Source organism: Colletotrichum siamense, assembly GCF_013390195.1.
Source record: "Colletotrichum siamense strain Cg363 chromosome Unknown KSG_Cg363_contig01, whole genome shotgun sequence".
NCBI classification, from domain to species: Eukaryota; Fungi; Ascomycota; class Sordariomycetes; order Glomerellales; family Glomerellaceae; genus Colletotrichum; species Colletotrichum siamense.
In genome coordinates, this window is record NW_023501014.1 from 6,112,129 (window position 1) to 6,137,898 (window position 25,770).

At 52.1% G+C, this 25,770-nt stretch overlaps 6 protein-coding genes across 6 annotated transcripts; 2 read left to right on the plus strand and 4 right to left on the minus strand.

Annotated features, from left to right (window-relative positions):
• Positions 1 to 2,998: 2,998 nt before the first annotated feature.
• Positions 2,999 to 4,725, plus strand: CGCS363_v001540 (Lactose permease; the record flags this gene model as incomplete). The annotated part of the gene is made up of 4 exons (XM_036633389.1): positions 2,999 to 3,506; positions 3,558 to 3,939; positions 3,994 to 4,171; positions 4,228 to 4,725. 4 exons carry the CDS (start codon positions 2,999 to 3,001, stop codon positions 4,723 to 4,725), a joined length of 1,566 nt encoding a protein of 521 aa, XP_036502175.1.
• A 5,162-nt stretch (positions 4,726 to 9,887) lies between these two features.
• On the minus strand, positions 9,888 to 10,917 carry CGCS363_v001541 (uncharacterized protein; the record flags this gene model as incomplete). Its single annotated transcript, XM_036633390.1, has 2 exons — positions 9,888 to 10,294; positions 10,356 to 10,917. 2 exons carry the CDS (start codon positions 10,915 to 10,917, stop codon positions 9,888 to 9,890), a joined length of 969 nt encoding a protein of 322 aa, XP_036502176.1.
• A 1,716-nt stretch (positions 10,918 to 12,633) lies between these two features.
• On the minus strand, positions 12,634 to 13,443 carry CGCS363_v001542 (uncharacterized protein; the record flags this gene model as incomplete). Its single annotated transcript, XM_036633391.1, has 1 exon — positions 12,634 to 13,443. The coding sequence occupies one exon, from the start codon at positions 13,441 to 13,443 to the stop codon at positions 12,634 to 12,636; it is 810 nt and encodes a 269-aa protein (XP_036502177.1).
• A 1,292-nt stretch (positions 13,444 to 14,735) lies between these two features.
• Positions 14,736 to 19,252, plus strand: CGCS363_v001543 (uncharacterized protein; the record flags this gene model as incomplete). The annotated part of the gene is made up of 8 exons (XM_036633392.1): positions 14,736 to 14,989; positions 15,051 to 15,141; positions 15,193 to 15,392; positions 15,440 to 15,649; positions 15,701 to 16,137; positions 16,189 to 16,402; positions 16,455 to 17,332; positions 17,388 to 19,252. The coding sequence occupies 8 exons, from the start codon at positions 14,736 to 14,738 to the stop codon at positions 19,250 to 19,252; spliced, it is 4,149 nt and encodes a 1,382-aa protein (XP_036502178.1).
• A 2,185-nt stretch (positions 19,253 to 21,437) lies between these two features.
• CGCS363_v001544 (uncharacterized protein) lies at positions 21,438 to 22,832 on the minus strand (the record flags this gene model as incomplete). Its single annotated transcript, XM_036633393.1, has 1 exon — positions 21,438 to 22,832. One exon carries the CDS (start codon positions 22,830 to 22,832, stop codon positions 21,438 to 21,440), a length of 1,395 nt encoding a protein of 464 aa, XP_036502179.1.
• A 399-nt stretch (positions 22,833 to 23,231) lies between these two features.
• CGCS363_v001545 (putative FAD-linked oxidoreductase) lies at positions 23,232 to 24,934 on the minus strand (the record flags this gene model as incomplete). Its single annotated transcript, XM_036633394.1, has 4 exons — positions 23,232 to 23,730; positions 23,781 to 24,400; positions 24,449 to 24,757; positions 24,833 to 24,934. 4 exons carry the CDS (start codon positions 24,932 to 24,934, stop codon positions 23,232 to 23,234), a joined length of 1,530 nt encoding a protein of 509 aa, XP_036502180.1.
• Positions 24,935 to 25,770: the final 836 nt, after the last annotated feature.

Consider the following 25,770-nt stretch of genomic DNA (forward strand, 5'->3'; position numbering starts at 1 on the left):
ACGTGCTCCTGAACTAGGTAGGAAATGGAGACGCAACTGGTCTCAAACTCTCAGACTTGTCCCGTCCCCAGTATAACGGCAACAATCATCTGTTAAAAGAAACAGCCAGACCTGGTGAGATCATCGACATGCTTCTTCATAAGGGTGCAGATCTCTCATGGCCTTGGGAAGGACGACGATGGGATAAAAAGCTCGCGGGTGTTTCGACTACCTCCTTGGGATGTGGAGATTACACCCTCAGGTGTTGGACTGAAGCATCGCAAAAGTGTTGACTTGGTCCCCCTCGTCACCGATTCGAACAGAATGAAACACCATCCGACGAGTACCTCATCAAGTACCGTGACGATGCCACCATCATGGCGTTGCGGGACTATGATGGTATCAAGGAGGGGACGCCGAATCGGAAACTCCTTTGGTCTATACTAAAGCGACGCCAGTATTATCTTGTGGAAGAGCTTTCTCACTGTGGTGTCGATTTCTTCGCTGAAACCAGCGTCTAGGGTTCACCGGTTTAGAAGAGCTAATGCGTGGCAGCGTCACGTATCTGGTAAATCGCATCCTCCAGCTGGAAGCCCAAAGGAGACAAGAAGAGGGCGTCTCTCGTGTAGACCTGAGCATAACAAACCCGAGAACCGAAAGCGATTCGTCTTGGATGCGGAAGAGTCAGACAAGAGTTCCAGGCCATTTATTCCGGAAGCCATCCACATGGAGCTTCCAATCTTCGACGTTCTCTGTCTGCTAATTGAATCATTCGGTGCCGATATCAACGAAATGAGCTGCAACACGATGAAACTTGGTAGCGATAAGATGCAGACCACGCAGGGTGCTCTAAATATGCTTGCTCACTGGTGGCATGTGGCGCAAGCTCTGCCATATTTCATCGGACGTGGTGCGAGGCTTGAGCTGAGGAACGACAAAGGATAAAGGCCGTTTCACATTGCCCTTGAATGCAGAGAAAAGATAAGAACTGGACCGTTTCACCGCGATGCAGCTCGCCTGCTCACTCTCGGAGGTGCGGACACGAATGCTGTTGACACAATGGGGCGCACATGTCTTACATATGCGGCTTCTGACGCCGAGATGACTCGTCTCTTGACCAAGCATGGGCCTAATCTTGAAGTCGACGTGTGTTGAAGTTGTACAAATTTGGGGATACGGAAGACGAGTGAAGCTGAAGCTGAATGAATGGTGATGCCATCTTCGATCTGAGATGGTGGGCTTGCTGGAGCGGGCGCGTACGGTTTCCCTATGCGAGATATGTTGTCATGATATTATTATTCATCTTGCTGGTTGAATAATGGTCAGTCTACGTAGACCATCGGATTGATGACCGGGGTGCGCGGCTTGCGCGGTCTCCGCGAGTGTTCTTTGGCCCGCTAGCCGAGGTCTTCAGCGGCAGACGAGTCTCGATGGCATTTCTTGGCGTCGCTGAGCCCTTGCCATTTCCATACCAAGCCCGAGAGACGCGCCGTTGCTCCAGTTCCAAGTTCGCACTGCGCATTCTGGGCATAATCGGCGGCTACGATTGCCTTCAGTGGTTTGAGGCTGGACGTGGGCTGTCAAAGTTCCCCGTGGGGAAAAGGCTCCGCAGATTCATCTGGACCGCAATTGCCCGTGGAGAAATGTTCTAGACTTTGTTTTGCACGAAAGTTCTATCTGGGTAAGGTGTCTTAGTGGGAAAGATAAGTTCATCAGGTGAGGCAATAAAGTGATGGGTTAATGGCTTTTCAACAACCTCACGGGGAGTATCGGCTGTGGAGTGTCGGCGTCGGCAAGACGTGGAGTATCGGCCGCGGCTACTTGGACAGGTACAAGACGCTTGTTTGGCAAGGAGGTGCCTGGCCGCGAGTGAGCTGAGATGGAGGACGCATCTGCCGACGTCAACACCGGAGCATTCCTTGGCCATGTCGCCTCACTGGTTGCAGAAATTGGAGATCAACGAGAGGCAGCCAATTGCGACCGCGTTCCTGGCTTGATCCGGGGGGATCGTGTGGGGAACAAGGACTTTGAGACCGAAGGTGCGGGGAGTTAGGTGACCGGGATCAGTTGTACCGAGACTTGGATTTCGGGGTTGATTGTCTGCCCGGTGTTGAGTGAACTATCATCAGGGGAAATATCATCGAGATGCGTGTATTCGTAGCTGCCCGTTCCATCGCGATCAAATTGTCGTCAATTCAGTGTTATCAATAGCAGGTCAACCTTCATTAACCGCCGTTGATGAGCGAAGAACACTCCTTGCAGGCCCCACGCCTCGTTCTGGACTCTTCCGACGGATAGACCCGTCGCCGCTGCATCAAGTGGAAGAGACATATTTGTGAAAACAATCATCATAGTCTATGCTGGCTCTCAAATAGATGAATTCACGTATAACTATAGAAGAGGTCCGCGTTGCAACGGATGCATTTCAGTCCAACATGACCCTGACACAGCCACGCCTTCTCGCTGTAGGAACGAGTCAACGAATCCAGCCACGCGAGTCGAAAAGGAAGGGCCAACCGCAATTCTCACTTGGCATTGGCTGTGACTCCCCGCATTCAAAGGCCCGACTCAATGGAGAACATCGGCCTCCGCGTTTCCCCAGCGGCGCAGAGGCCCAACCCGGTTTGAATCCCCCACGAATCCACTTCGAGGCCATGGAACAATACCTGTCAAATGCGAAAGAGGCCTCGTCTCGCGCGTTCGCGGCCTGATCAACCGCGTCATTGGCCCACCTCCGCAGTTGCATGAACAGGGAGCTATGCGGGGTATTCTCCTTGATACCCCATGAACAAGATGAATTGTCCGATGTTCTAGCGAATACACCCATCTCCCTGTAAGTCGGAGGCTAGGGGCATCTCGGTCGACGCCAAGATGATACAACGGGGCGGCATGGCACGTCGAAATGCTTTAATAGCCATAGCTTCGCCCTCTCGATTTCTCAAAATTCTGCCCGGGCCCAGAGCCGCAGTTCTCTCGACAACTACCTCACCTCCTCTCCCGACCTCCCCAGATTTCCAACATGGGCCGAAAGAACTCAGCAAACGCAAAGGCCGTCGGCGCCGAGTTGGCCGCCGTCCTCCCGGACATCGGTCCGTGGTACAAGCAGCCGCACATCCTGCGCCTCAACCTGTGCATCATCTCCATCATGATGTGCGCTTCGGCCAACGGATACGACGGTTCCATGATGAACGGCCTGCTTGCGCTCCCGCAATGGCACGCCTTCATGAACCAGCCCGCCGGCCCATGGCTGGGATTCGTCAACGCGGCATACTCCCTTGGTAACGTCCTCGTGTACCCGGCCGCCGCGTGGGTGTGCAACAAATATGGCCGCAAGGTCGGAATATACATCTCCTGGGTGTTTCTGGCAATTGGCACAGCATTGCAGACGGCAGCACCGAATGAGGGCGCTTTTGTAGCCGCCAGGTTCATAATTGGCTGTGCTTCTGGGTTCTTCCTCTCGGCGCCGCTGCTGATCACCGAGAACGCGTATCCTACTCACCGTGGAGTTGTATCATCACTCTACAACTGTAAGATCCACTGCTCATCTCTTTTCGACGTTGTTTTCTGACTCTATCAAGGTATGTGGTATGCTGGAGCTGTCGTCGCGGCTTGGTGTACCTTCGCCACGAGGCATCTTACCGAGTGGTCTTGGAGAATGCCATCCCTCCTGCAGATCGCGCTCCCACTGCTGTCGGCTCCGGGCCTGTTTCTGATCGGCGAATCGCCCCGATGGCTTGTCTCCGTGGACCGAGTCGACGAAGCTAGGGTGGTCATTGCCAACGCACACGCTGGCGGCAACATTAACTCTCCTTTGGTGAACTTCGAGATGATGGAAATCGAGGAGACGATCCGCGCCGAGAGGGAGGCGCACACCGCCACGACGTGGGCCGATCTTTACAGCACGCCTGGAAACAGGCATCGTCTGTTTATCTCCATTAGTTTGGGGGTCTTTGCGCAATGGTATGTGGACTTTCCATCTCTTCCATTAAATCTAGTAACTAATTGGCGATAAAGGTGCGGTGTCGGTGTTATCTCGTACTATTTGGCCCTCGTCCTCTCATCTGTAGGCATCAAGTCCGTCGACGACCAAACTCTCATCTCGGCTTGCATCCAAATTTGGAACTTGATCTGCGCCACCAGCGCTGCTATCATGGTAGATAAAATCGGAAGACGAGCTCTCTTCCTAGCATCAGTGAGGTCCTAAATATTTAACCTCTAATAATTGTTGCTAACCATCATACTATCCAGGGCACGATCATGCTCATCTCCTTTTCCATCGTAACCGGCCTCTCCGGCAGCTTCGCAATGACGGGCAACGCACCCACCGGCACGGCCGTCATCCCCTTCCTCTTCATCTTTTACCTCGGCTACGACATCGCCCTGACGCCCCTAATGGTCGCTTACCCGGTCGAGATCTGGCCGTACCGCCTCCGCGCCAAGGGTCTCACGGTGGCGTTGATGGTCAGCTTGGCCTGCGTCTTCTTCAACACTTTTGTCAACCCCATCGCGCTGGAATCTATCGCTTGGAAATACTACCTCGTTTTCCTTGCCGTACTGGTCATTATGCTCGTGAGCGTCTGGTTCGGATACCCTGAGACTCGTGGCCGAACGCTTGAGAATGTCGCATATCTATTTGATGGAGAAGACGCGGAGGTTGGAACTGGCACGGCAGAGGGCGCGTTGAAGCAAGCAGAGGCTGCACATGTTGGAGAGGTGGCACACGTGGAAGAGACTGAGAAGAGATAGGCAGTAGAGGTCTGTTTGTGAGCTGCTGATCCTAAGTGGTCAGAAAGCAACAATCTCAGAGACGCATCTGGGACACTTGTTATCTGAAGCTAACAAGAAGAACGTTTAACTTTGATAACGCCTGATCTGATGCTACGTGTTTACTACCGCATAATCAACCTTGCATCATCGACATCGCCTCTCAAGAAAACAGAATTCTGTTGCTCCCGCTATCCAATGTCTTAATCTCGATGCACACATGCTCTTCGCAAGACATGCTCTGGCCATCCATTCCATCCCCGTTCCGACTTCACTCAAGACTCTGGGGGCAACGACTTCTTTTGCAACTGGAGCCGTGTACATAGACCTCGGGGCGCTTCGACTGATCGCAATGGCTGGACAAATACCGCCATCGCGAGGCCCTGACAGTGCTACTACCACCGTCCATCCCCCCGAATCCAGGACGAATGCACATAGCCAGATGCTCCAGCAAATCCTTTGGGAAGTGCAGGGCAATTCTCCATTCCAAACCAGAATCCAAAAAGAGTTCGCAAAGCACATTGGCCTACTACATCTCTATCCCTGAGTGGACCCAAGGGAAGACTTAATCCGCAACCCACTTCGAGGTGAGCTTGGCCGGGGATCGAACCCGGGATCTTTCGGCAACGTGGTGTGCGTTCCGAAAGCCATAGACCAACTAGGCCACCTACGGTGTCTTCGACGACGACGATGAGGAAACTGGGTGATGTAGAAGGCGGCGGGGGATGGTGGGAAGGGCGAGAACATTTGGGAAAGACTGTGGAAGTTGCGAAGAAGGGAACGTGGAAGGAATGACACGGACGGGAAGGATAGCGAGGTTGTGTTGTGATGCGGTGGCGGAGGTGGAGCAGGAAGGAGGATGTCGAGAGACCGGCAGGTGCAGACATGGGCGAAGCAGGCACTGAGCAGAAACGAGTGGAAGTAGCAGGCGTGAGAAGGGAAACAGGGCAACAACCAGTTTAGAGCAGGAGCCGGGGAGGGGGGGGGGGGGGGGGGGGGGGGGGGAAAGGCACGGCCACCGATAACATATGGCAAATGGAAAGACCAGGACTGAAGCGCCTGACCATTTGGACGAGCTTACTTCAATGCGTCGGGAATGGGGGAAGTCAACAGTGGGATGTCTCCATTCAATTGACTTTCTAATCTTGAGGGAGGCGAAGGATAAAATAACACATCACAGGAATGCCTCAAGGAGTCGACCAAGGCCTGCGCAAAGAAGAGTTTGGTCTGGAGGTGCACCGTGCTGTGTTCCGCACTACCAAGAGCACCACTTGAGGGTAACCGTCAATGAATTCACCAGGAGAGCAACAAGCGCACAGAGGCCACCAGGTTTGCATGAAGCCTGTGGTTTAAGAAGAGGATGTTTGATTGTACGAGGCTGCAGGAAACTATTTCCGCGCAGCGGCAAAGTATCACTGCGAAAGCAAAGAGAAGTATAGAAGCAAAGATGACGGGAAAGCAAGAAGACATCCGAAGGTCGTCAGCACCAAAGCAACACACTTTAACTCTCGTCAAGAAAGTCTGGAGTTCATATGTCGTTCGCATACAATACTGGGGTTACGCTTCAATCTTTACTCCCCAGGGGCGAAGAATTATAGAGCCAGCTGTTGCCGTGTCTCCTAACGTGGTGTGCGTCCCGAAAGCCTCTGTGGCCGAATGGTTACCTATGGTGTAAGGACATTTTTTTTGGCCCTTTCTATTGAGTTAAGTCTATTGTTCGAGTCCCTCCTGTGCCTTCGCTGGGTTCTTTTTTTGCTACGGACCCTTTAGGCCCGTGGCAATAAACTTTGAAAAGTCTACCCTGCCTATGTCGGTTGAAAATACCTTGAGGTCTTTGCTAAATATACTTCTTAATACTTGATTCTGCTCTGATTGGATATACGTACCTTTCTGAAATCAGGTTTTGGTACAACATGGATGCTTATAGATTGAGTGCGACAGCTTTGTGTGATTTTCCTGGCTGCAAAAACGGGAAGCCGAAAGATGTGGGATAAAAGTCCAGCTATTAGACTCAGAAAGTTCTGTTTAGGGCATAAGGCGAAGGGAAAACGCATTCTTCAAGAAGTCATCCAGCGTGACAAACGCCCCGAAGTCCTGGAGTGAGCCTGACGCTGCAGAGAAATAGTAATGACCGCGAAGGTTAAAGGATCTTTGTTGGATAGTTTCAGTACTAGGTAAGTCTAATCGTCGCCGTGTTCAACTGAAAAGAGCCGACAAAATTGGAATAATGGAAATAACACAGATAGAGGAATCAGAATCTACAGGATTGGAACATCTCCGAGTTTCAAACGCACCAGCATGATCAACCCGAGACCAAAACGTATGTATTCTTTAGAGCACAGCTTTGTTCTTGTTGATATTGGTTCAAGTGTGACGTATCTAAATCGCCGAGACATAACATAGGAAGCTATGCAGCGTACGAATCTCGTTTCAATTCCATCTCGAGCGCTTTAACATCCAGACGGTCCGTCAACATCTGCAAGTTTGTTTTCATCTAGTTGAAAGAGAAGTGCAAGAAGCCCCTCCATGGGCCCTGGAATGCATGAAGCTTTCACACACTAACAAGAAGGGCCACATGTATGAAAATTTAGAACTCAATGGAAGTTTATAGAGATTCACTTAGCTTAAAATAATAAGGCGATCATTAGTGTTAAGACCCTCCAAACGAGCAATGCTTTCCACCAACTAGACCTCTTCTCAAACAGACTAGAAGCACAGACTGGGTCTTAACTTATCATGTTTTCTGTTATTTGCTTCGCTTTATCTGTTTGTTGTTAAGCGGTTAGGTATATAATAAGGGGCAGTCGGCCTGTGGCTTCAGACGTCTGCGAATAATGAACCTATTTCCACCAGAGGATCTCAGGGCGGAGGCCATCTGTATTGAAACGCAAAGAAAGAAAAGACAGCATATACAGATATAATATCTACTACGCCTCGTCGAACACTGACGCCACTGCACGTTTGCCATGTCGTCGACCCCTGTGAGTGGGTATGCGGCCGGAGCAGGTACGGGGGTCCGGCGCACGCAAATTTTCGCTCGGTTGCGGGGCCCGGACGAAAAATTCTTCAACACCCTGATCGAATCCACCCACCACACCACTGCAAAAAGAGTTTTCTTCCAATATATGCAACTCATTGCTCTGCTCTTCCAACAATCCAGCTGGGTGTCTCCAATCGCCCGGCTAGCTCAATCGGTAGAGCGTGAGACTCTTAATCTCAAGGTTGTGGGTTCGACCCCCACGTCGGGCTCAATTCCCGTCAGCGATTGACAGCACCTGGCTTTCCTTTTTGCTTTTCTTCTACATTAGGTGAACAGTGTTCTCCTCTGTCGAGGGCTATCTTTATGCCCTTTCGGTGTCAGAATAGGTATCGGATTGCCTTTCTGAGCCGGTCGTTCATCACTAGGAATGCAGCATCAAGAGTTGATGGGAAGAGACCTACTGCGACATGTTCTCGTCGCCGTTGCCCACAGTTTCGATCAGACTCCTGACGACGCAGATGTCGCTAGCATGGCTAGAAATCTCTAATTTCGGGTAGGCGGGAGGGAATACTGACAACTGTGTGGGATGCCAACGGCTTTCATGTACATCTCAAATAGATTATACTGTCTATTCGGTGACATGCTCTGAGTTGCCTCCGCAAATGCATCGCTCTCCTTCATAGGCTGAGGCGCAGGCGCAACATGTCGCATGGTTCTTCCTATGCCAAATAGCCATGGCCCCTCATCTTGAATGTGGAATCTGGATCGATGGCTACTTTCTACGAATGGATCGTAGTCGCGCGGCATCCGACATCATGGCTGATTTGGGATGAGAGAAAGTTTGGTGAAGACGTGTGGTCACTACAGTGGCGTGAGCATCCTAAATTGGACTGCAGGCACAGCCTCCTCGCGATAGCTGAAGCTAGAGAATAGCATGGCTCCATGGCTCCAGGCAACAGCGGATGGAATGCGACATAAGAACAAGAAGCTTTTTTCCACTTCACTTCCTCGTCGAAAGCATGGATATTAGTGAAAAGAATATGGTCCGGGGCCGGTGAAGTCGGGCAACTTCTTAACACTAGCTAATCAGTCGAAGTTCGATAGTGGGCTGAGCCGAATACAATCAGCTTATCCTGTTGCCTGTGAGTTGCGCTGGGTTCCTGGGCTCAGCCACATCTCAATGTGGTTGGCCCGCGGCCTCCGGGGTACGAGACGACGGGATCTAGAAAATTTCCGGGGGCTGTGAGATCTCGCGGGAGCTTAAGGACTAGCGGGTCTTGGCATTTCTTGGCATCGCCTGACAGCTTGGGGTAGCACCAAAGTACCTGGAATCGACATGCGGCTCAATCCTCCTAGTCGATATCATACATGCTCAATAGTCAACGTCATGTTTTTGCATTTTGAATGTGGCAGGGCGGCCTGACGTGGCAGGCGGCCGTCCAATCCACTGGAACGGGGCAAGTGAAGACGCTGCGCAATTGTAAAAGATGATGACGAGGGTCAATAAACTTTTAATTATTAGGTATTAGATAGTATGTAATCAAGCCCCGAAAGTGTATGCAAGAACGCTGCAAAGACAAACAGATCATTTCGCTTGTTTCTCCGTCCATTGCTCTGTCTATTCCGTCGCCCTGTTCTCGCCGATGTTCTTGGCCAGTAAGTGATTGGTAGCGGCTGACCAGCGTGCGCGGCCTCTTTTCAGATGGTATCGATCTGAAGTCTCGAGACGAGACCAAAGCCAGGCGTGACTCGAAAGCCCTGTGTGTTCTTAACACGCGACTCGAGTGAATAGGCCTCTCTGAATCCTTCGGCCGGGCTGATAATGTTCGCAGGGTCTGGCCCAACGGTCACAGCGCAGATCTCTTGTTCCTGAATCATGTGTCGTGCCTCGTCTGATGGTTTGGGTGCAAACTCGAAACAGGATCAGGCTGTCTGAAGTGACCCCCTCTCCTCCCATGTGATGGTCCGGGCGGTTTCTTGGCCGCAGCCTGCATGCGCTTTTGCGCAGCTCCAGACACGTCTGATGGAGGCCTTGGCGTCCGTATTACTCCTGCGACCGTGATTTTGACTCCTGTCGACACTGATTGGATAACCCTCGGACGTATCCTGCACACATCGCCCGACTCTGAGTTGGCGATTGTTGCGTCGTGGTTCCTCTAATGCTTCAGACCGCTTTACTCTTTGATTCTTCCTCCGCTGTAGGTATTTCTCCGTCGACGGCCGAGCCCGGAAGTTCGGAGATAGGCTCGACCACTCCTTGCTGCTTTGTGCCATTGAAGAATTTTCTCTGCTCGGATCGCGCCATCTGGAAGAGTCTTGATGCGCCGTAAAGTTGAGTGGTGATCCATAGGGAGAAAATCAAGGGAGTAACGACTCGCCATACCCGTCCCCATCGGTCCCAGGAACGGTGCAAAAGGTAAATTGTGATCGAGGTTTCGAGGATGGCTCCGAGAAGGATCCAACCGAAACAGCCGTACGCCAGATAAGAGAGGAGACGATGGTCCTTACGTCTTACCCTCCAGAGGATCATGGACACGTAGATGGGGAGCTCGACCACCACGTCAAAGGCGCCTTGAAGAATACAACTGTCAGCTGACACGATAGATCACTACCGAGAAGGAAGGACGCCTACCCCAGACCATGCACATGTAAAACTCGATCGTTGCCTCCGGGTGCTCTACGAAGTTGCCAAACAGAGACAGGGCAGTCTGTGTGATGGCCAAGAGGCCAATGTGATGCGCGATACTGAGGGGACTGGCGAATTGAGTGCGGAAGCAGAGCTCGAAGACGTAGTAGGCGCTGTAGACCTGAGAGACGGTGAAGAGCATGTCACCGATTCGAAGGCGATGCCCCTGGACCACCGGGGTCCCCAATCCAGCGGTTCCAGTCAAGAAGTGCATGACGGGGTAGATGCCGATGCACAAGAGAGCGAACATGATGATTGCGCCGACATGGTAGTATGTGAACGATCGGCGGCGCTTCTCGTTCTCTGGACGCTCCAAGTTCTTGTAGACCTCTCCGTAGACCATACGAAGAAGCCATCTCTCGAGGATGTTGGCGATCAGGACGACCACGACGACACTGGAGACCAGAAGCAGGGAGCCATATGACAGGAGCCCGGAGATGGGTCCGTTCTGAATGGTTTCGATCTTGGGCATGCCCCTGCCCTGGAGGGCTTCAGTGACAGACGCCATTGTTGAAAGCGGATTTTGGAAGGCGTCGAGTCGTTGATCGTGGCGTGTGCCATAAACGGATGTGTCTTACAGCTCTGGGTGAGGACCAAAGTATATAACAAGGACCATCGCCAAGACTAACGAGCAGGCACAGAGAGAAGAAGGGACGAAAATAAAACACCAAGGACGGGTGTTCGCCAGGAGCGCATCAGCGCTAATCTCGAAAGGAATGAAATGAGCGTTGATTACGAGCGTCTCACCGATCTAATAGCTCCTTGCGCCGTGAAGTTGGCTAGGTGTCAGGCGTCCTGGTGTGGTGGCCGCGGGATCCGTGCTTAAAAGCTTCGGCCGCCGATGCTCTTCAGACAGTTTTGTAAAACTATCGTTCATTATTGAGCGAGAGACAGGGCAACCGAGTCGTCTTGAAATGCAATCCCACCCCCGGTCCATTGAGCACGCCCGACCTGGCCTTACCTGAGCCGATCTTGCCCTGGTACCCCTGGCGACACCGGCGGCCCAATCATGGTAGTCTGAATCTTGCCGTCAAACCCGTCTTAGGGGGTGGAACGTTTGGTTTGGTCGCGTTACAAAGGTGGAACAAAGAGTATGCGGGGTGATTGTTTCTTTTTGGGGCCCTGGGTCTGCCGCTGCACGGCTCTGATGATCCACGAACGGTGTTCTCGGCACCCGGCACCTGGGGTGAAGACCAACACAACAATACCACTGCGGGCAGGGCTGCACGACACACACACCCACACAGGTGCTCTGTACTGTGTCGCGTGTCCGCTGTCCGTCCGACCAGATAAAACCGACGTGTCTGGTCTGCGTCCCAGGGAGGTTTAGGCTTTTCTTTCCACGCCGACATCAGAGGCCAAGACGCCAGACCTGCGTGGAGACGAAACTCAAGAGAACGGCTGGTGCGGGTTGTCCGATGTATCTTTCCTGTTTGAGAGGGCAGCAGATCTTGTTGCCTGGAGTCCGCTAGAGTTTTCGCTACCTGGATTGCAAGTGTCATCGAGAGAGACGGCAGAGGCATTTTGCCTCGGGCGCAAACCTCGCGTGGGGAATCTCAAATTACGCCTACACACGAGATCACGTGGGACTGAGCTGTTTTTAGGTCAAAGAGACACGCTGGGAATGCAAATGCGGCACAAAGGGGGGAATGGCGGCTAGGCGTACCTGGCGGTTCTAGCGTAGATCATGATCTATCGGCAGTGGCTGGCTGCCTCAGCTTTGCCTGAAAAGGTTTAAGTCGGTGCCGGTTCCCGAGCCCGAGCTAGGCGGTGCCGAAAGCCGGGACTTGGGCCCGTCCGACTCGTGGATCTTTTCTGGTGGTCAGTCAGCACCCGAGCTGGAGAAAACAAATAAGGGGGCTCCGTCGAAAAGGTCGCCGCCGGTGGACGGACGATGAGCATCAGTAAGGGGGAAGCTAGCGCATCTGAGTGGGATTAGACGCGGGACTAAGATGCCGTGGGAAATGCGGCGCGCGATATAACGCTCATGCTACTGAAGCCCACGGACACAGGGAACACATGTCAATCAACATAAATCTCTCGTCAGCATCCTTCCAATGACAGCCCGGGGTTCCGCAGTCTCGCAGTCTTGCTGTCATTGTCCGAAGTGAAGCAGCTCAATTGGTTCTACCTGATCGTGAAAACATCCGTCTGCCATTACGAAGCACCGGTGCCGTTGTCCAGTAAGGTACCTCAAAGTGCCCTGTGCACAGCTGATGATGGCCTAAGCAAAACACGTCTTGATAGTCGAAGCCACTTTCGCGTTGATTGTGTTTGCGTTTCGTGATTCTGGAGTCCTCAAATGCCGCTCAAGTTCATGTGTGACCCGCTTGAATAGTTCACTCGTTGGATCTTTCATGGCCGGATTGCTCTGTATCGTCTTCTCCCATTCAATCTCTTGCCAGTTGTAATTGGTCCGGTACTCTGCCTCGCGATTCACCGTCTCCCAGACAACGTCAGTCACTCGACCCTTAAGGTGATCCATAAGCTTGGTATTCGCATCTCCTCTGCGATACTCGGCAACACTCGCCAGAACCCCATTGATGTTGGCCAAGTGACGCGTGGTTGAAATGTCGTTTGTGACGCCCACAATTCTTCCTTTCTCAACCGCGTAGCCCAGATCGGTCCAGACGCCAACGTAGGTTTTTCGCCCGTCTCTGAGTCTTCTGAACCTATCATCCTTCTTGGGCTCGTTGATAGACGTCGATCGCCATTCGAACGTGGCTGTCATGATGTCGGTGACTGAGTTGAGGGTGAATTCCCACTTTGACTTGATATCGTAGATTGTAGGCGTGGGAGTGGCGCTGCCCGTCTCAATGTAGCTGACGAACTCATTGTATGTGCAACGGTTGCCGGTGCCAGTGCCCCTGCAGCCTAGCGCTATGTAGCCTTTGCCCACACCAAATACCTCAACATCGAGTTCGTAGACTGTGTAGAAGTACAGCATGTCTGCAGCGTCGATGAGTGTGTAGTCGGACTCGGCACATATTTGTGAAACAAGGCCCACGACTGCTATCAGCAGTGAGAGCTTCATGGTATTCTGATATGTAAAACCCGGCTTGTTAGTGGCTAAAGAAATGAAATGGATGCCCGAACATACCAGTGGAGATTGTGAGTGCTCTGAAGACCAGAGCGACCTGGTAAAGATGCCTATCAAGGTATTGGCACGATTTGATATCAACGGCAAGTAAAAAGATTGGTAAATCAAGCTAAAGCCCTTGACGTGAGTACCTATGTTGTCATGTAAAGAGGCTTCTTTCAAGGCTGCAGGTGGAGAGGTCAGCCAAACATACACTTCCGGAGCTGGTCGTGAGTCTTATCAGAAGCCAGCAGCCTTTCCAATGTGATATCCTCGGGACTGTTCAAAGACCGAGAATAAATGCTGGCCGAGTTTGTTCATGGAGGTCCTCGGTCGTTCTCTTTTCCAAAGTCCTTCCTGGGGCTCAGGCCAAGCCGGGTCAGACGGCTTCCTCTTGAACACGAGATGCGGGATATTTTGAGCAAAAGAACATCTACATCCTGATCTAATTTTGCAATATCGCGGCCAGAGTGTAAGTGACTCATTTGAAGGTGGCACATTACAATCACTTGACTGCCTACAACATTCCTAATCCGACGTTAGTCTGAACAAGCTATTGATCGAAGGATCCTCGCAGGGGTCGAAGACGCAGCCCATTGAAAAAGGTGTGTGTGATAAGCTTAATGACAAGCATGCAAGGCACGCGATCGTGTGATTCCGCCGCGGGAAGTCACAGTCTCTGGAGATGGTCCCTGGTCTCTTGGCGGGCGGCCGACCGCCAAGACGGCGGAATCATCCCTGCATCGAAGCGCCAAGTCCTGCTAAACACCAAAGTCCAAATCCTGTCGGCCGGCCAGCTCGAAGAAGCACTGGTTACACATGGCTAAAGCCAGCAAAAACTCATCCAGATCTGATGTCTTGGACGAAAGTTCCACCAAGTTAGGGGAAAGGATGGCGGGATGTGGGTTCGCCTGGAGCGGAAGACCGGAATACACGGCTCGGTCAAGCTATTGCCAAGAGATAGGCCTTTCTGTGTCAGTCGAAATTGAACATGAAGGATCAAGAATGAGTTGGGGGCGAGAATCCCATGGAACCAAGGTAGAGCTCGTGAATGAAGTGAGGGTGTGAATGAGCCTGGATCAAATGGTCCGGACGTGTATCGTCAAATGACACTTTCTCAATACCCTCATCATCTATACTAATAGCTTGCACGTCTCATCCCTAAATATGGCTAGCACTTAGCCTTGCTATTCGAGTGGAAGACTTGATTTCTGACGTAGAGTCATTGAGGTTCCTCGATGGGCACGATGCAGTCTTTACCAAGATTTCTCAAGCTGTTACTCCTGTGGCTTCTCCTGGGCCCGTTACTTCGGACACTCGCTTATCCTTATCATCATAATCGTTCGAAAGACCATGAAGACGTAGGAAGTTTCAATCAGACACATTCTTTCGCGGACTTCGGCTACAGTCACATCATATCCAGAGCGGACAAGCCGGAGCTCAGAATCCTGCCGTTGGGCGCCTCCATCGTCTTTGGCGTCGGCTCAAGCACAGGCAACGGGTGAGTGATACTAGGAAAGACTGAATCTAAGGAGTATGGATTACTGATACGAGATCCTCAGCTTTCGGAAGCCTCTTCGTGATGCCCTCCGATATGATGGCTTTGAAGTCAACATGGTCGGCACCAGGCACAATGGTAACATGCAAGATTGGGTATAACACTGAGCACTATTATTTGTTTACTCAAAACGCTGACGGGAGTAGGATAATGAAGCAACATCTGGTGCCATCGTCAGTGAGATCCGCTCATACCTGAAAGGGTCTCTCGCCTACAAGCCCAATGTCGTTGTCATCAATGGTGGCACGAACGACTGTAACAGAAATATCGACATAAACAACATTGGCGAGCGCATGAGACTAATTTTGAATGATATCTGGGGCGCACCTGATATGGCAAACACATGGTAATCCAATTGAACGCCCATTATAGATCAAAGACTAATCTGAGTAGCGTAATGCTTTCTACCATCCTTCCCACAGCTGATGCAACCGGAGCTCTCAATCGCATCACTGCTAATCAGCAGTACCGACTTCTCGCTGAGCAGCTTGCTGCTTCTGGAAAGTGCATCTACATGACCGACATGGACCCTGACGAACCCAACATTGCTCACAATTGGATTGCTTTGGAAGCTGATATCGGTGGTGATGGAATCCATCCAAAGTACGGAACCCTGCCTGATTCTATCGGCAACAGTCACTGACACTGAACTAGCGACCAAGGCCACAAGAAGATGGCCTCTGTGTTTTATGATGCAATCATGAAAGCTGTCTCGGATGATAAGATCAAGAACCCCGCTGCCATGGCGAAAACTGGCACCACCGGCTGCGATAAGACGTTCGGCAACGGCGTCTATGCTGGCGGGCTGACACAGCGGGGATCTGGCTGGGACGACGGGACGTACAAGCATGCCAGTGAGTATGGCGGGCTGCTCTTCTCTGTCACGAGCGATTGGGACCGTGATCAATGGCGCTTTGCACGTTTGTTCACCCGAAACCGAGACGACCTGCTGGGTTGGTTCGAAAAAAGCGCAGGAGTTCACGCGTATGATATGTGGAAGAACAACGGGAACGGCAAGTTTGACAAGATTGCGGACTTGGACCCAGATCTGTTTTGTAACCCGCGTGGTGTTCGGTTCATTGACATGAATGGTGAGAACTCTCGATTCGGTTGCTATTGTAATCTTACTGACATTTGCATAGCCGATGGACTCGACGACTTGGTTTGCATTGATCCCGATGGCAACTTATACCTTTCAATCAACCAGGGCGATGGCTCAGCCAGCAAGCCGCCAACCTTCAAGAGAGTCAGCACTACCGCGAAAATCAAAGACACCGAAGGCTTCAAGCAGGACCGTATTGTCCTGGCTGACATTGATGGAGACGGCCGAGGTGACTACTGCCATCTGGATGATGGGTAAGTGTTTATTTAAGATTAGCATGAACGCTTCACTGACGGCCTGTTGCAGAGGCAACGTCTGGTGCTGGCGCAATGGCTGGGTCGACGACATCCCCGAGTACTGGCAAGCTCTTGGCTTGAGGTTCACCGCCAAGGGTATGGGTGACGTTCACGGTGTCCGCTTCGAGGATATCAATGGCGATGGTAGAGACGACTGGCTCTGGGTTGATAACGATGGTCTGACATACACCTGGACCAGCGCCCGAAGCTGTGCTTCCGGCACACTCGGCGATGGTCTCAATGTTGCATGGCGTCAGGGTTTCAACGGCGATGCTACGAGCGGTCCAACTCATATGGGCATGGCCAATTTCGGCAAAAAGGACACCAACATCCGGAATCGCATTCACTTCGGGAGGATATTCGGGGAACCTCAGGCCTTCAGTCTCCTGGGGCAACAAGACTACATCTACATGGAGCATTCCAACACGACGGACGGCAAGCACAAGTTCGACATTCACGTCTGGAAAAATGTGGCTCGCGGTGGTACAAAGCTTCTCGCGGATGGCAACAAGTACTGTAACATGCTCGGGCATGCCGATGGGCGGATGGACTATGTCTGGGTTCTGTCGACGGGACGAATGACTCTGTATCCCAACGCGGGCAAGTCACAGATTTCTGGGGACGAGTCTTTCTGGGGACCGATGACGGAGGAGATCTGGTCTCCCCAGAAGTGGATCTTCAAAGACGCCGACCGTCGCGATCTTCACCTTGTTGACTGGGATGGAGATGGTGCTTGCGACATTGTCTACACCGATCCTGACAAAAACAACTCTCCGCAGGTTTGGCTCAACACTTATCCTCTGACTGGACGCTGGGACTGGACCTACGTAGCCAACCCTGCTCCCCAGGTTCAGTGTAACGAGAGAAAGGGACTTGGAATCCATGACTGTAGGTTTCCCGTTATAATTGGGACTTAGATATGGCAAAGGCTGACATTAGATAGTGGCTGTCCGATTCGCCAACATTGATGGCGGCAAGAGAGGCGACTATCTGTGTATCAAGCCGAATGGCTATGTCTCAGGTTGGGTCCACAAAGACGACGGTACATGGGAAGATGTCGGGCAAGTCAAGTTCGAAGAGGGCAAAGACCGTGCCAACTTGAGATGGGCTGATGTCAACGGTGACGGCAAAGACGACATGCTCTGGGTCGATAAGTTCAACGGCGACGGCTACGTGTGGTACAACGGCGGCCGTGGGAATCGTGGGGACCTTGGAGGATCTCTCTACTTTTGGAGAAAGATCTCCGACCCTGTCTACGACGGAAATCATGCTGGAACCTGCATGTACTATCCCGACTTGGATGGCAACGGTAGAGCAGACATGCACTCGATCATCGGGACTTTCAACAACCAGGCGGAGACTTGGTTCAATCCTTCCTGCGCCATGACTGATAGAACTGGAGACGATGGCGATATTGGGAATCCCAACTTGCCCGTGCAGCCCGGATCTAGTAACGGTGGTGGCGGTGATGGCGGCGACAGCAGCGGTGGAGAGGACTACGACCCCGATCCAGACGATGACGACACCCTTCCTGTGTGCGACGAGACCTTCGACAACTTCGATAAGTTGGTCGAGGCCTCAGGTGATATCCCTGATACGTGCGCGGCTCAGTATGTTCTCCAAGTTGGCCAGGCCACACTCCAAGCAGCTGTCAAACGCTACGACGAGATCATGAAAGGCGACTACGACAAATACTTTCAGATTTACGCCGATTATCTGGTACAAAACAGTGCCGATACACTCGAGAAGTTCATGAGAGATAACGGCGCCGACTATTTTGACTGCGACGTTAGGGAGCAATACACTTGCTGCGCTGGCTGTGACAAGATCGGGCTCTATGGCGATACCTGCAAACACTGCGTCGACGAGTGCCCCATCAAGAGCCCATGGGGAGATGCCCAGAACGTTTGGTGGGACACCTTCGCCGAGACCTGTCCACCCAACGAGGACTTGGGCATCGGAACGGTCAAGGACAAGACCATCTTCTGGAAGCTGCGTGAAAAAGACAAGAACAACTTCTGGGGCGAGGTCACGGCCACGGTGGGAGCCCCGGAAGAGAAGCTCCCGATCGTCCCGCGACAACAGATTGTCCAGTGGTCTGAATCGACCGACATGTCTTGCGTCATCGCTCAGTCTCGGGACCCAGACAACTTGCCCGAGAATTGCTACAACACGAAGCATTGGTGCGATGCTCCTATCGTCAAGAACTTCAAGGCCTCAGATGTCGTCAACCCAAAGGAGGTCGTCCAGAAGGCCTTGGGGGACTCTAGTGTCCTGATAGACGCCCTTGCGGCCACCTTGATGGAGATTAAGACGTACATGTACACCGACGACACCATAGATGTGTCTGATGCCGTCATCCTGCCGATTCTCATGATCCAACACTCTCTCAGCAGCATGGAAGACGTTGTTGAAATGGCCAAGGACATTGAGAAGATGGAAAAGACGAATTTCATCGTCAACCTTATTTCGTCTCTGCTGTTCGTGCTTCCGGTCGCTGGCGAGGTCCTCGGCACGATCGGCCTGGCTGGGTTCGGGCGCGCTCTCATCTATGTGAGCGAGGCTGGAAACGCCGCCATGGGCATATACAGTGTTGTGTCGGAGCCCAAGTCCGCTCCTCTTGCTTTGTTTGGGGCAATTATGAGCGTGAAGAGCATTCGCAATGCTAACAACATGCGCAACGCTGTAAAAGCACGGCGCGCAATGGGCAAGCAGGACATCGAGGGGTTCAGCAAAGTTATCGCCTCAAAGTTGGAGGATTTAGATCGCATGGCAGCTAGGGGAGAGTTGAGGTTGTGTGGTAAATGAGCTTGAGGCGTTCTCGTGACCCAACCCGACCCCTAGACCTTTTCGTTACCACTGATTCCTAGATCAAAGACTCTACGAATGTACTCTCTCTTGTACGCCTTGCATGGGATGTAGCCAGTCGAAATCTTCTCTGGATGGTCACCCGAACCACCTCAAATCTTTCCTTGAAATCCTCCCGAAATTCCCCCTCAAGTTCCTCCTCAGACCCCTTGCAGACCCTACTTCAGACCTCTCCTCAGATCCCTCGTGAGATGACCACTTTAACAACAGTTGAGGGCCTTGCGAGCCTCCTTTGGATCTTTATAGACACCGTACATGTGGAAAAATGTTTTCTTCTCCTTGTTGAAGTAATCGTTGAACTTCTTCTTGTCGTCGCCGTCGCAGATATCGAGAACAGCTTTGGCAGAGACTTTGAGTTCGAGGTACTCGTTGTTATGGATGATGATTTCCATACATTCGCCTTGACCTCCATGATACCTGCTGATGTTGTACTCGCCGGCATGGGTGGGATTGGGGAACGGTTTCGAGCACCATTCAATCATTTCAGGGACCACGTCATTGAGCTGTACCATGGCGTACAGCTTCGTTCCCGGGTTGCACCTCTTGGGCACGGAATCAAGCTCAATGATACATTCGGGGTCATCGTAGGGGCCCGTGTCCTCAATGTCGCGTCGTGTGACAAAGTAGATCACGTTTCCTTCGCCATCGCCATCACGTTTGACGAGCTCGCAAAGCTCGACACAGTACAGGTCGTACACACGGTGATTGACGTTGACAGGCGTCTTCGCGTTCGGGGCCTTAGATTTGACGATGTCGCTGATGGCAGCCTGGATCTCGGCGACCTTGGCTTTCTCGTTCTCTAGGATCCCTGGAATAGCTCCTAGTGCCCTCGCCTTTTCCTGGTCGCATTCCCACTTATATATGCGTTCCCTCCGCTTGACGGCATTGCGCTGTCTCTGAAAATCCAAAAAACCCTCGTTCAAATCGTCTTCGTCTTCGTCGTTGTAGCATCGTACAATCAACTTGGTTTGCTCGCATTCGCAATGTTCCGGGTCTTCGTTGCAATCGCACTGCCATTCTGAGAGATCGTCCGCATCCTCATCCGTAAAAATGTGGTCAGGCGCATCATCTCCCATGTTCCACCCGAACCATGAAGTCTTGTTCACACGAATGTACCAAGCTGGAGGATCCTTCACGAACTTGGTGAGAGGACGTTTCTTGCGTGGTTTTTTGCCCCCCGGCGCCTTCTTCTGAGACTGGCTGCTCTGACGCTGATCGTCCTGGGACTGGTTCTGTTGAGGATTGCTGCGTTGAGGCTTATCATTTTGAGCCTTGCTGTTCTCGGCTTGCTGCTTCTGGAGGCGCTTTTTCTGACGCTGACGTTGATTCTTTGCGCGGTTTTTGCCCACGGGTTGGCTGCTTTGAGGTTGATTGCCTGAAGGTTGATTGCCTGAAGGTTGATTGCCCGAAGATTGATTGCCCTGAGTTTGGTTGCCCTGAGATTGGTTGCCCCGAGGTTGGTTGCCCTGGGGCTGGTTGTTCTGGGCCTCGTTGCTCTGAGCTTGCTGCTTCCGAAGCTTCTTGTTGAGACGATAGCGCTGTTGACGTGAAAGTGATTTGCGCTCAGGTAGACTTTCAGGAGCATTGCCCTCCTGATGCTGGTTTTCCAGGTCCATACTGGCGGGGAACGAATGTTGTTGGATGGTTTGAGCTGCGGATAGGGTTAGGGAAACGTTCAATGGTCCATGGATGATGCGCAAAACACCCCTTATTCGTACTTACGCCAATTGTGGGGCGAGACCCGGCGCCTGGAAGGCGAATTTTGCATCCGACACTAATCCCTGTCAGATCAGGAACCAAGCTTGCTTGGGCGGCAAACAGATTGGTGGAGCCTGGAGGGAGCTGTGGCCGCTAAGACGGATTTACGAATATTTGAAACAATGCATTCTGTCAAAGCTACGGCTTATCACGAGGAAGTCGAGTCCGGCCGGAGCACCGGTAGACAACACTGATCAAGGCAGGTCCTGCAGCGTGAACACCAGGTACCTTATGGCAGAAAATACTGAACAACCTAACAAGGTCCCCCAAGAATATTGTGCAGAATAACCAAAGACGGTACTTGCAATCCACCTCAAAGCGTGCAGAATATTGGAAACTGCTCCACGGCCACCCGCATCTCACAGATTTACCATTCGCTGTACCTAGAGTCGTAGTACGCCCCCATGGGATGGTTTCTCTCGAACCAAGTGTCCTTCGGCGAATCCGGCGACCGCGGCATTTTCGCCTCACGTTTGGTTTCCACAAGATCGCGCTCTTTTTCCAGCTCCATGACTCTCTCTGGAGTCCGCAAGGCGCCGTAGAAGGTGAGATAGGGCGTGTTGTTTTCGAAGTAGTCCACGAGCCTTTTTTTGTTGTCCGGATCCAAGTAGCGGCGATTCTTGAGAAAGGCCTTGGAGTGGATTTTGATTTCGAGGTAGTCCTGGTTGTGGAAGGTGATTTCCATGGGAGCATCTTTCAGTCCCCACCTGCCGACGCTGTATCTGCCAGCGTATCTGGGGTTGGGGAAAGGTTTTGAAGAACAATACTCGATCTTGTCTAGTTCTTCGAATATCATGAAGGCACAGAGGTCCGTTTCCATGTGCTCCGTGGGCTTGTCGTCTCGGAGTACGCCCATTCTGGGATCCTCCACCTCGTTTTCCTCGTCCCTAATCTCCCAGTCGTCGTTGAACCAGATTCCGGGGGGAAGAATCTCACTACGCTGCGTGAGTTGACACAGCTTAACGCAGTAGAGATCATACGCGCGGTGATAGATGTTGATGGGTGTCTTGGTATCCGGTACCTTGGAGTTCTCGATTTCCCTGATAGCCGCCTGGATTTGGGAAACCTTGGCGATCTCATGCTCCAACACCTTTGGCGTCCGTCCCCGCGCTTCCGTCTCTTCTCTTTCCTCCTTAAACCTCTCAAACCGCAGCTCCCGCTTGCGCTTATTGCGAGTCTCCACAAGCTCGGGGAAGTACCCATCATCTTCATTGCCACGTATTTTTAGTTGTGGCTGCCTACATCTGCAGTCTGGCGGATCCTTGTTGCAGTCGCACTCCCAGTCCGAGAGATCTTCGTCGAAGAACCTTTTGGGAAGGGGTTCGTGTTCTTGAAATGTCCCCATTCGCTCGTGTTCCCAGCGCAACGCGCGGACATACCATGGCGGATATTGTTGCAGAAACTTGGTGCGAGGACGGTTTCTGCGCCGTTTGTTGGCCTTCGGCGCCTTGTTCTGAGGCTGGGTCTTCTGAGGCTGAGCTTTCTGGAGCTGAGTGTTCTGATGCGGGGTGTTCTCAGTCTGTGTCTTCTGTGGCTTGCTGTTCTGCGGCTTGCTGTTCTGCGGCTGGCTGTTCTGAGGTTGGCTGTTCTGGTCCGCGTTGCTTTGAGCCTGCTGCATCTGCTGCATCCGCAGCTTCTTATTACGACGATAGCGCTGATTACGTTCCCGGTTCTTTCCCGGAGGCTGGTTGCTTTGAGGTTGATTGCCCTGAGGTTGGTCATCCAAAGGCCGGCCGCCCTCAGGCTGAGTTTCCTGGGCCATTTTGTCGGGGGATGAGCTACGTGGTATGATGTTGCATGAGTTTGAGCTCCGTGAAGGGTTGCAGATGCGGAAGTTGAGGAATGGAAGGGAGCAGATTATCTACGCGACTGGAAGCGCAGACGCGACGTTACGTCAGGTCACCCACCTAGCGCGATTGGGCAGCAAACATTCCGCGAACACCGCGCGGGGATGATCAATCAGGAGCCGAGCAGCTGTGGAGAACGCCTCGTCCAAGCCACAGTAATTGGAACATTTTGCCAATAGAATCAATTGTTTACTTCACCAACGAACCCTAATTAAGTCGGTACCGAAACAAAATGTTGACTTCAGTTCTTAACATGAGAATAACCCGGCAGAGAATCTGCGAGCCGTTGTAGATGATAACAGTTCCTACTCTATTTACACAAAGACCTTTGAAATTTTGAAGCCTCCAGGAACCCTTGTCTGGAAAACGCCAGTCGGGTCGTACTTCGCTGCGACTTCCTTCAAAAACCTGACATTCTCCTCTCCATATGTTCTAATGGGGTCTTGCGCGGGATTAACGTAGTTCAAGTAACGCCAAGGGGTCGCCTTTCCGTTGGCTTCAGCAAAAGCCTCAAGCTCAGCAGTCGTGGCAGCCAGCTTCGCATGAGCCAAGGCCTCCTGCTCAGCGGTACGTGTCTGCACTTGGCCTAGCCAAATGATGGAGTCGTGCGTCAGCGAGGTTTCGAGTCCCAGCACATTGTTGCCGCTGCCCTTGGTTGCGAAATGCTTGGGCAAAGGCTGGCTGACGAAGGTGAGATGGAGATCCGGAGACGGGATGAGAGTCTGCAACTCGGCGAGCAGCTGATCATAGAGCTCAGCCATCTTCCTCATGATCTCTATGTCGTTGTGGAAGCAAAGTGAGAACCACACATTTCTGTATCATGATTAGCGGATGCACCGAGAACAATTTATCACGGGACTCACCTTGCACCACCAGCCATGGTGTGAGTTGTGATAAGTGTGCCATAAGTCTTTCTGCTTCGGTCGTCAAAGAAGGACGGCAGCGTTGCGAGAGGTGCGAACGAGGTGGAGTTCGATACGCCTGCAGTGTTGACAGCCTGGACGGCGATCATCGGCGCCGAAGTCTCGCTGGAGTAAGCAAACGTGACGACTTCGGTGTCATCCGGATGCTGCTCATTGGTGTCGATGAGGTTGACAAATTGCTTCATAACAGCATCCTTGTGCTCGTAATCCATGAAGATCAGGCCCCCGTAAAGACCACCGGGGGCAGCAGCAAATGTCTGCATATCAAAGCGCGTGACGATGCCGAAGTTGTTGCTACCACCCTTCAGCGCCCTGAATAGATCAGGGTTCTCGCCACCATTGACATTGACGATGGAGCCATCAGCCAAGACTACCTCATAGTTCTTGACATCGTCCGCTGCGAAGCCGCGGTTACCAGTGTGGAATGATGCGCCGCCCCCGAGAGTCAGACCTGCGACACCGACGTTCCCCTCGCGACCGCCAGTGACGGTCTGGCCGTATTTCTCAATCTCGGTGTACACCATGCCCCATCTCGCGCCGGCTCCAATCGACACAGTGCCCTTTGCAGAGGTTGAGTTACTGTCGCAAGAGGGCACTGCAGCACTTACACTGCAGTTCTTGTACACCACCGAGTTCATGCGGCTCATGTCGATGGTGACGCCATGGGCAACATTATTCGAGGTGAAGTGCGAATGGCCACCGCCACGAACGGCGATATCCCAGTTGCCGGCGGGACTTGTCTTGACGAGTGCCGACAGAGCCCTGGAAACCTCGTCGGTGTTGGTGGGTTGAATGATGCACCAGGGGTGGAGGGCCTGAGAGTCGGCAGACCAGTAGGAGGCGATGCTGGAATTGTACACCGAATCAGAGGGAAACGACACTCGGTCGGAGAGCCCAGCTGAAATCAGTGCATCGCACTGCAGGTCATCATGTCAGCAATACCGCTCAAGTCCATTAGATGTCAGCGACGAAGGAGAAAAGACATCTCATACACCTGTGTAGCCACTGGCAGGTGGGCCGAAGCCGACCTCTACCCGTGCGGCTGCGACGCAGGCCAGCAGCGAAGAAATGGCAAGCGGAGATGAGAACATCATTGTAACGAACGAGCGAGCGAGGGAAACGAATGAGTGGACTGAGGATTAAAGCCAACCTTACTCATGGTGACATCTCGTCGTTGGTATGGCGCATCGCTGCTTTTAAAAGCTTCCCGAGCAGTATCTCGAGTGGCGTTTCCAACCTCCACCAAACACTCCAAAGCAGTCATTGGAGTGCGAGGTAAAAGCGAAACCGAGGTGCATACAAAGGAGATTAGAATACGACCCTTGAAAGTCTACACCTGGGTTGCTCCGTCTTTCCTGAGATGGCAAACATTTCCCCTATAGAACTAAGCAGACGGGAGATATAATTAACCGAACACCCTTCTACACGACGTGCCACGCTAATGACAAACATTCGAGGAAGATATTCTTATGAACCCCATGCGATCTTGGCGAATATGTTGAAAGAAGAAACTCTGCTGGAAATTGGCCCCGAATTGATGGCCCTTGTGTGCGTGCTGGAGGCCTTCTGCATCGGGTTGGTGCTCCAGAATACAACTGGCAAAAGCTCCAGAATTCAGGACTCGGAGTGATTCCTATTGGACTCGGTTATGGCAAGCGATGTGTTGTGCCACCATCCTGCATGCGGTACCATAGGAAGACAGAAGATGAGGCCAGTAACTTGCACCAACAACAACATGTTGGTTGTTGACTGGGATAGATACGAGTCGCTCTTGGCATGCAGAAGCGAGGAGCCAAGACCGGTATATAATCAGAAAACCAGCCGTCTAATACACTCCATTACGTTAACAGCGTCCGCCCCCCCTTTTTACCGAAATTATACACGTATAATCCCTATATATATATAAAAATTTACTTAATACTATATAAAT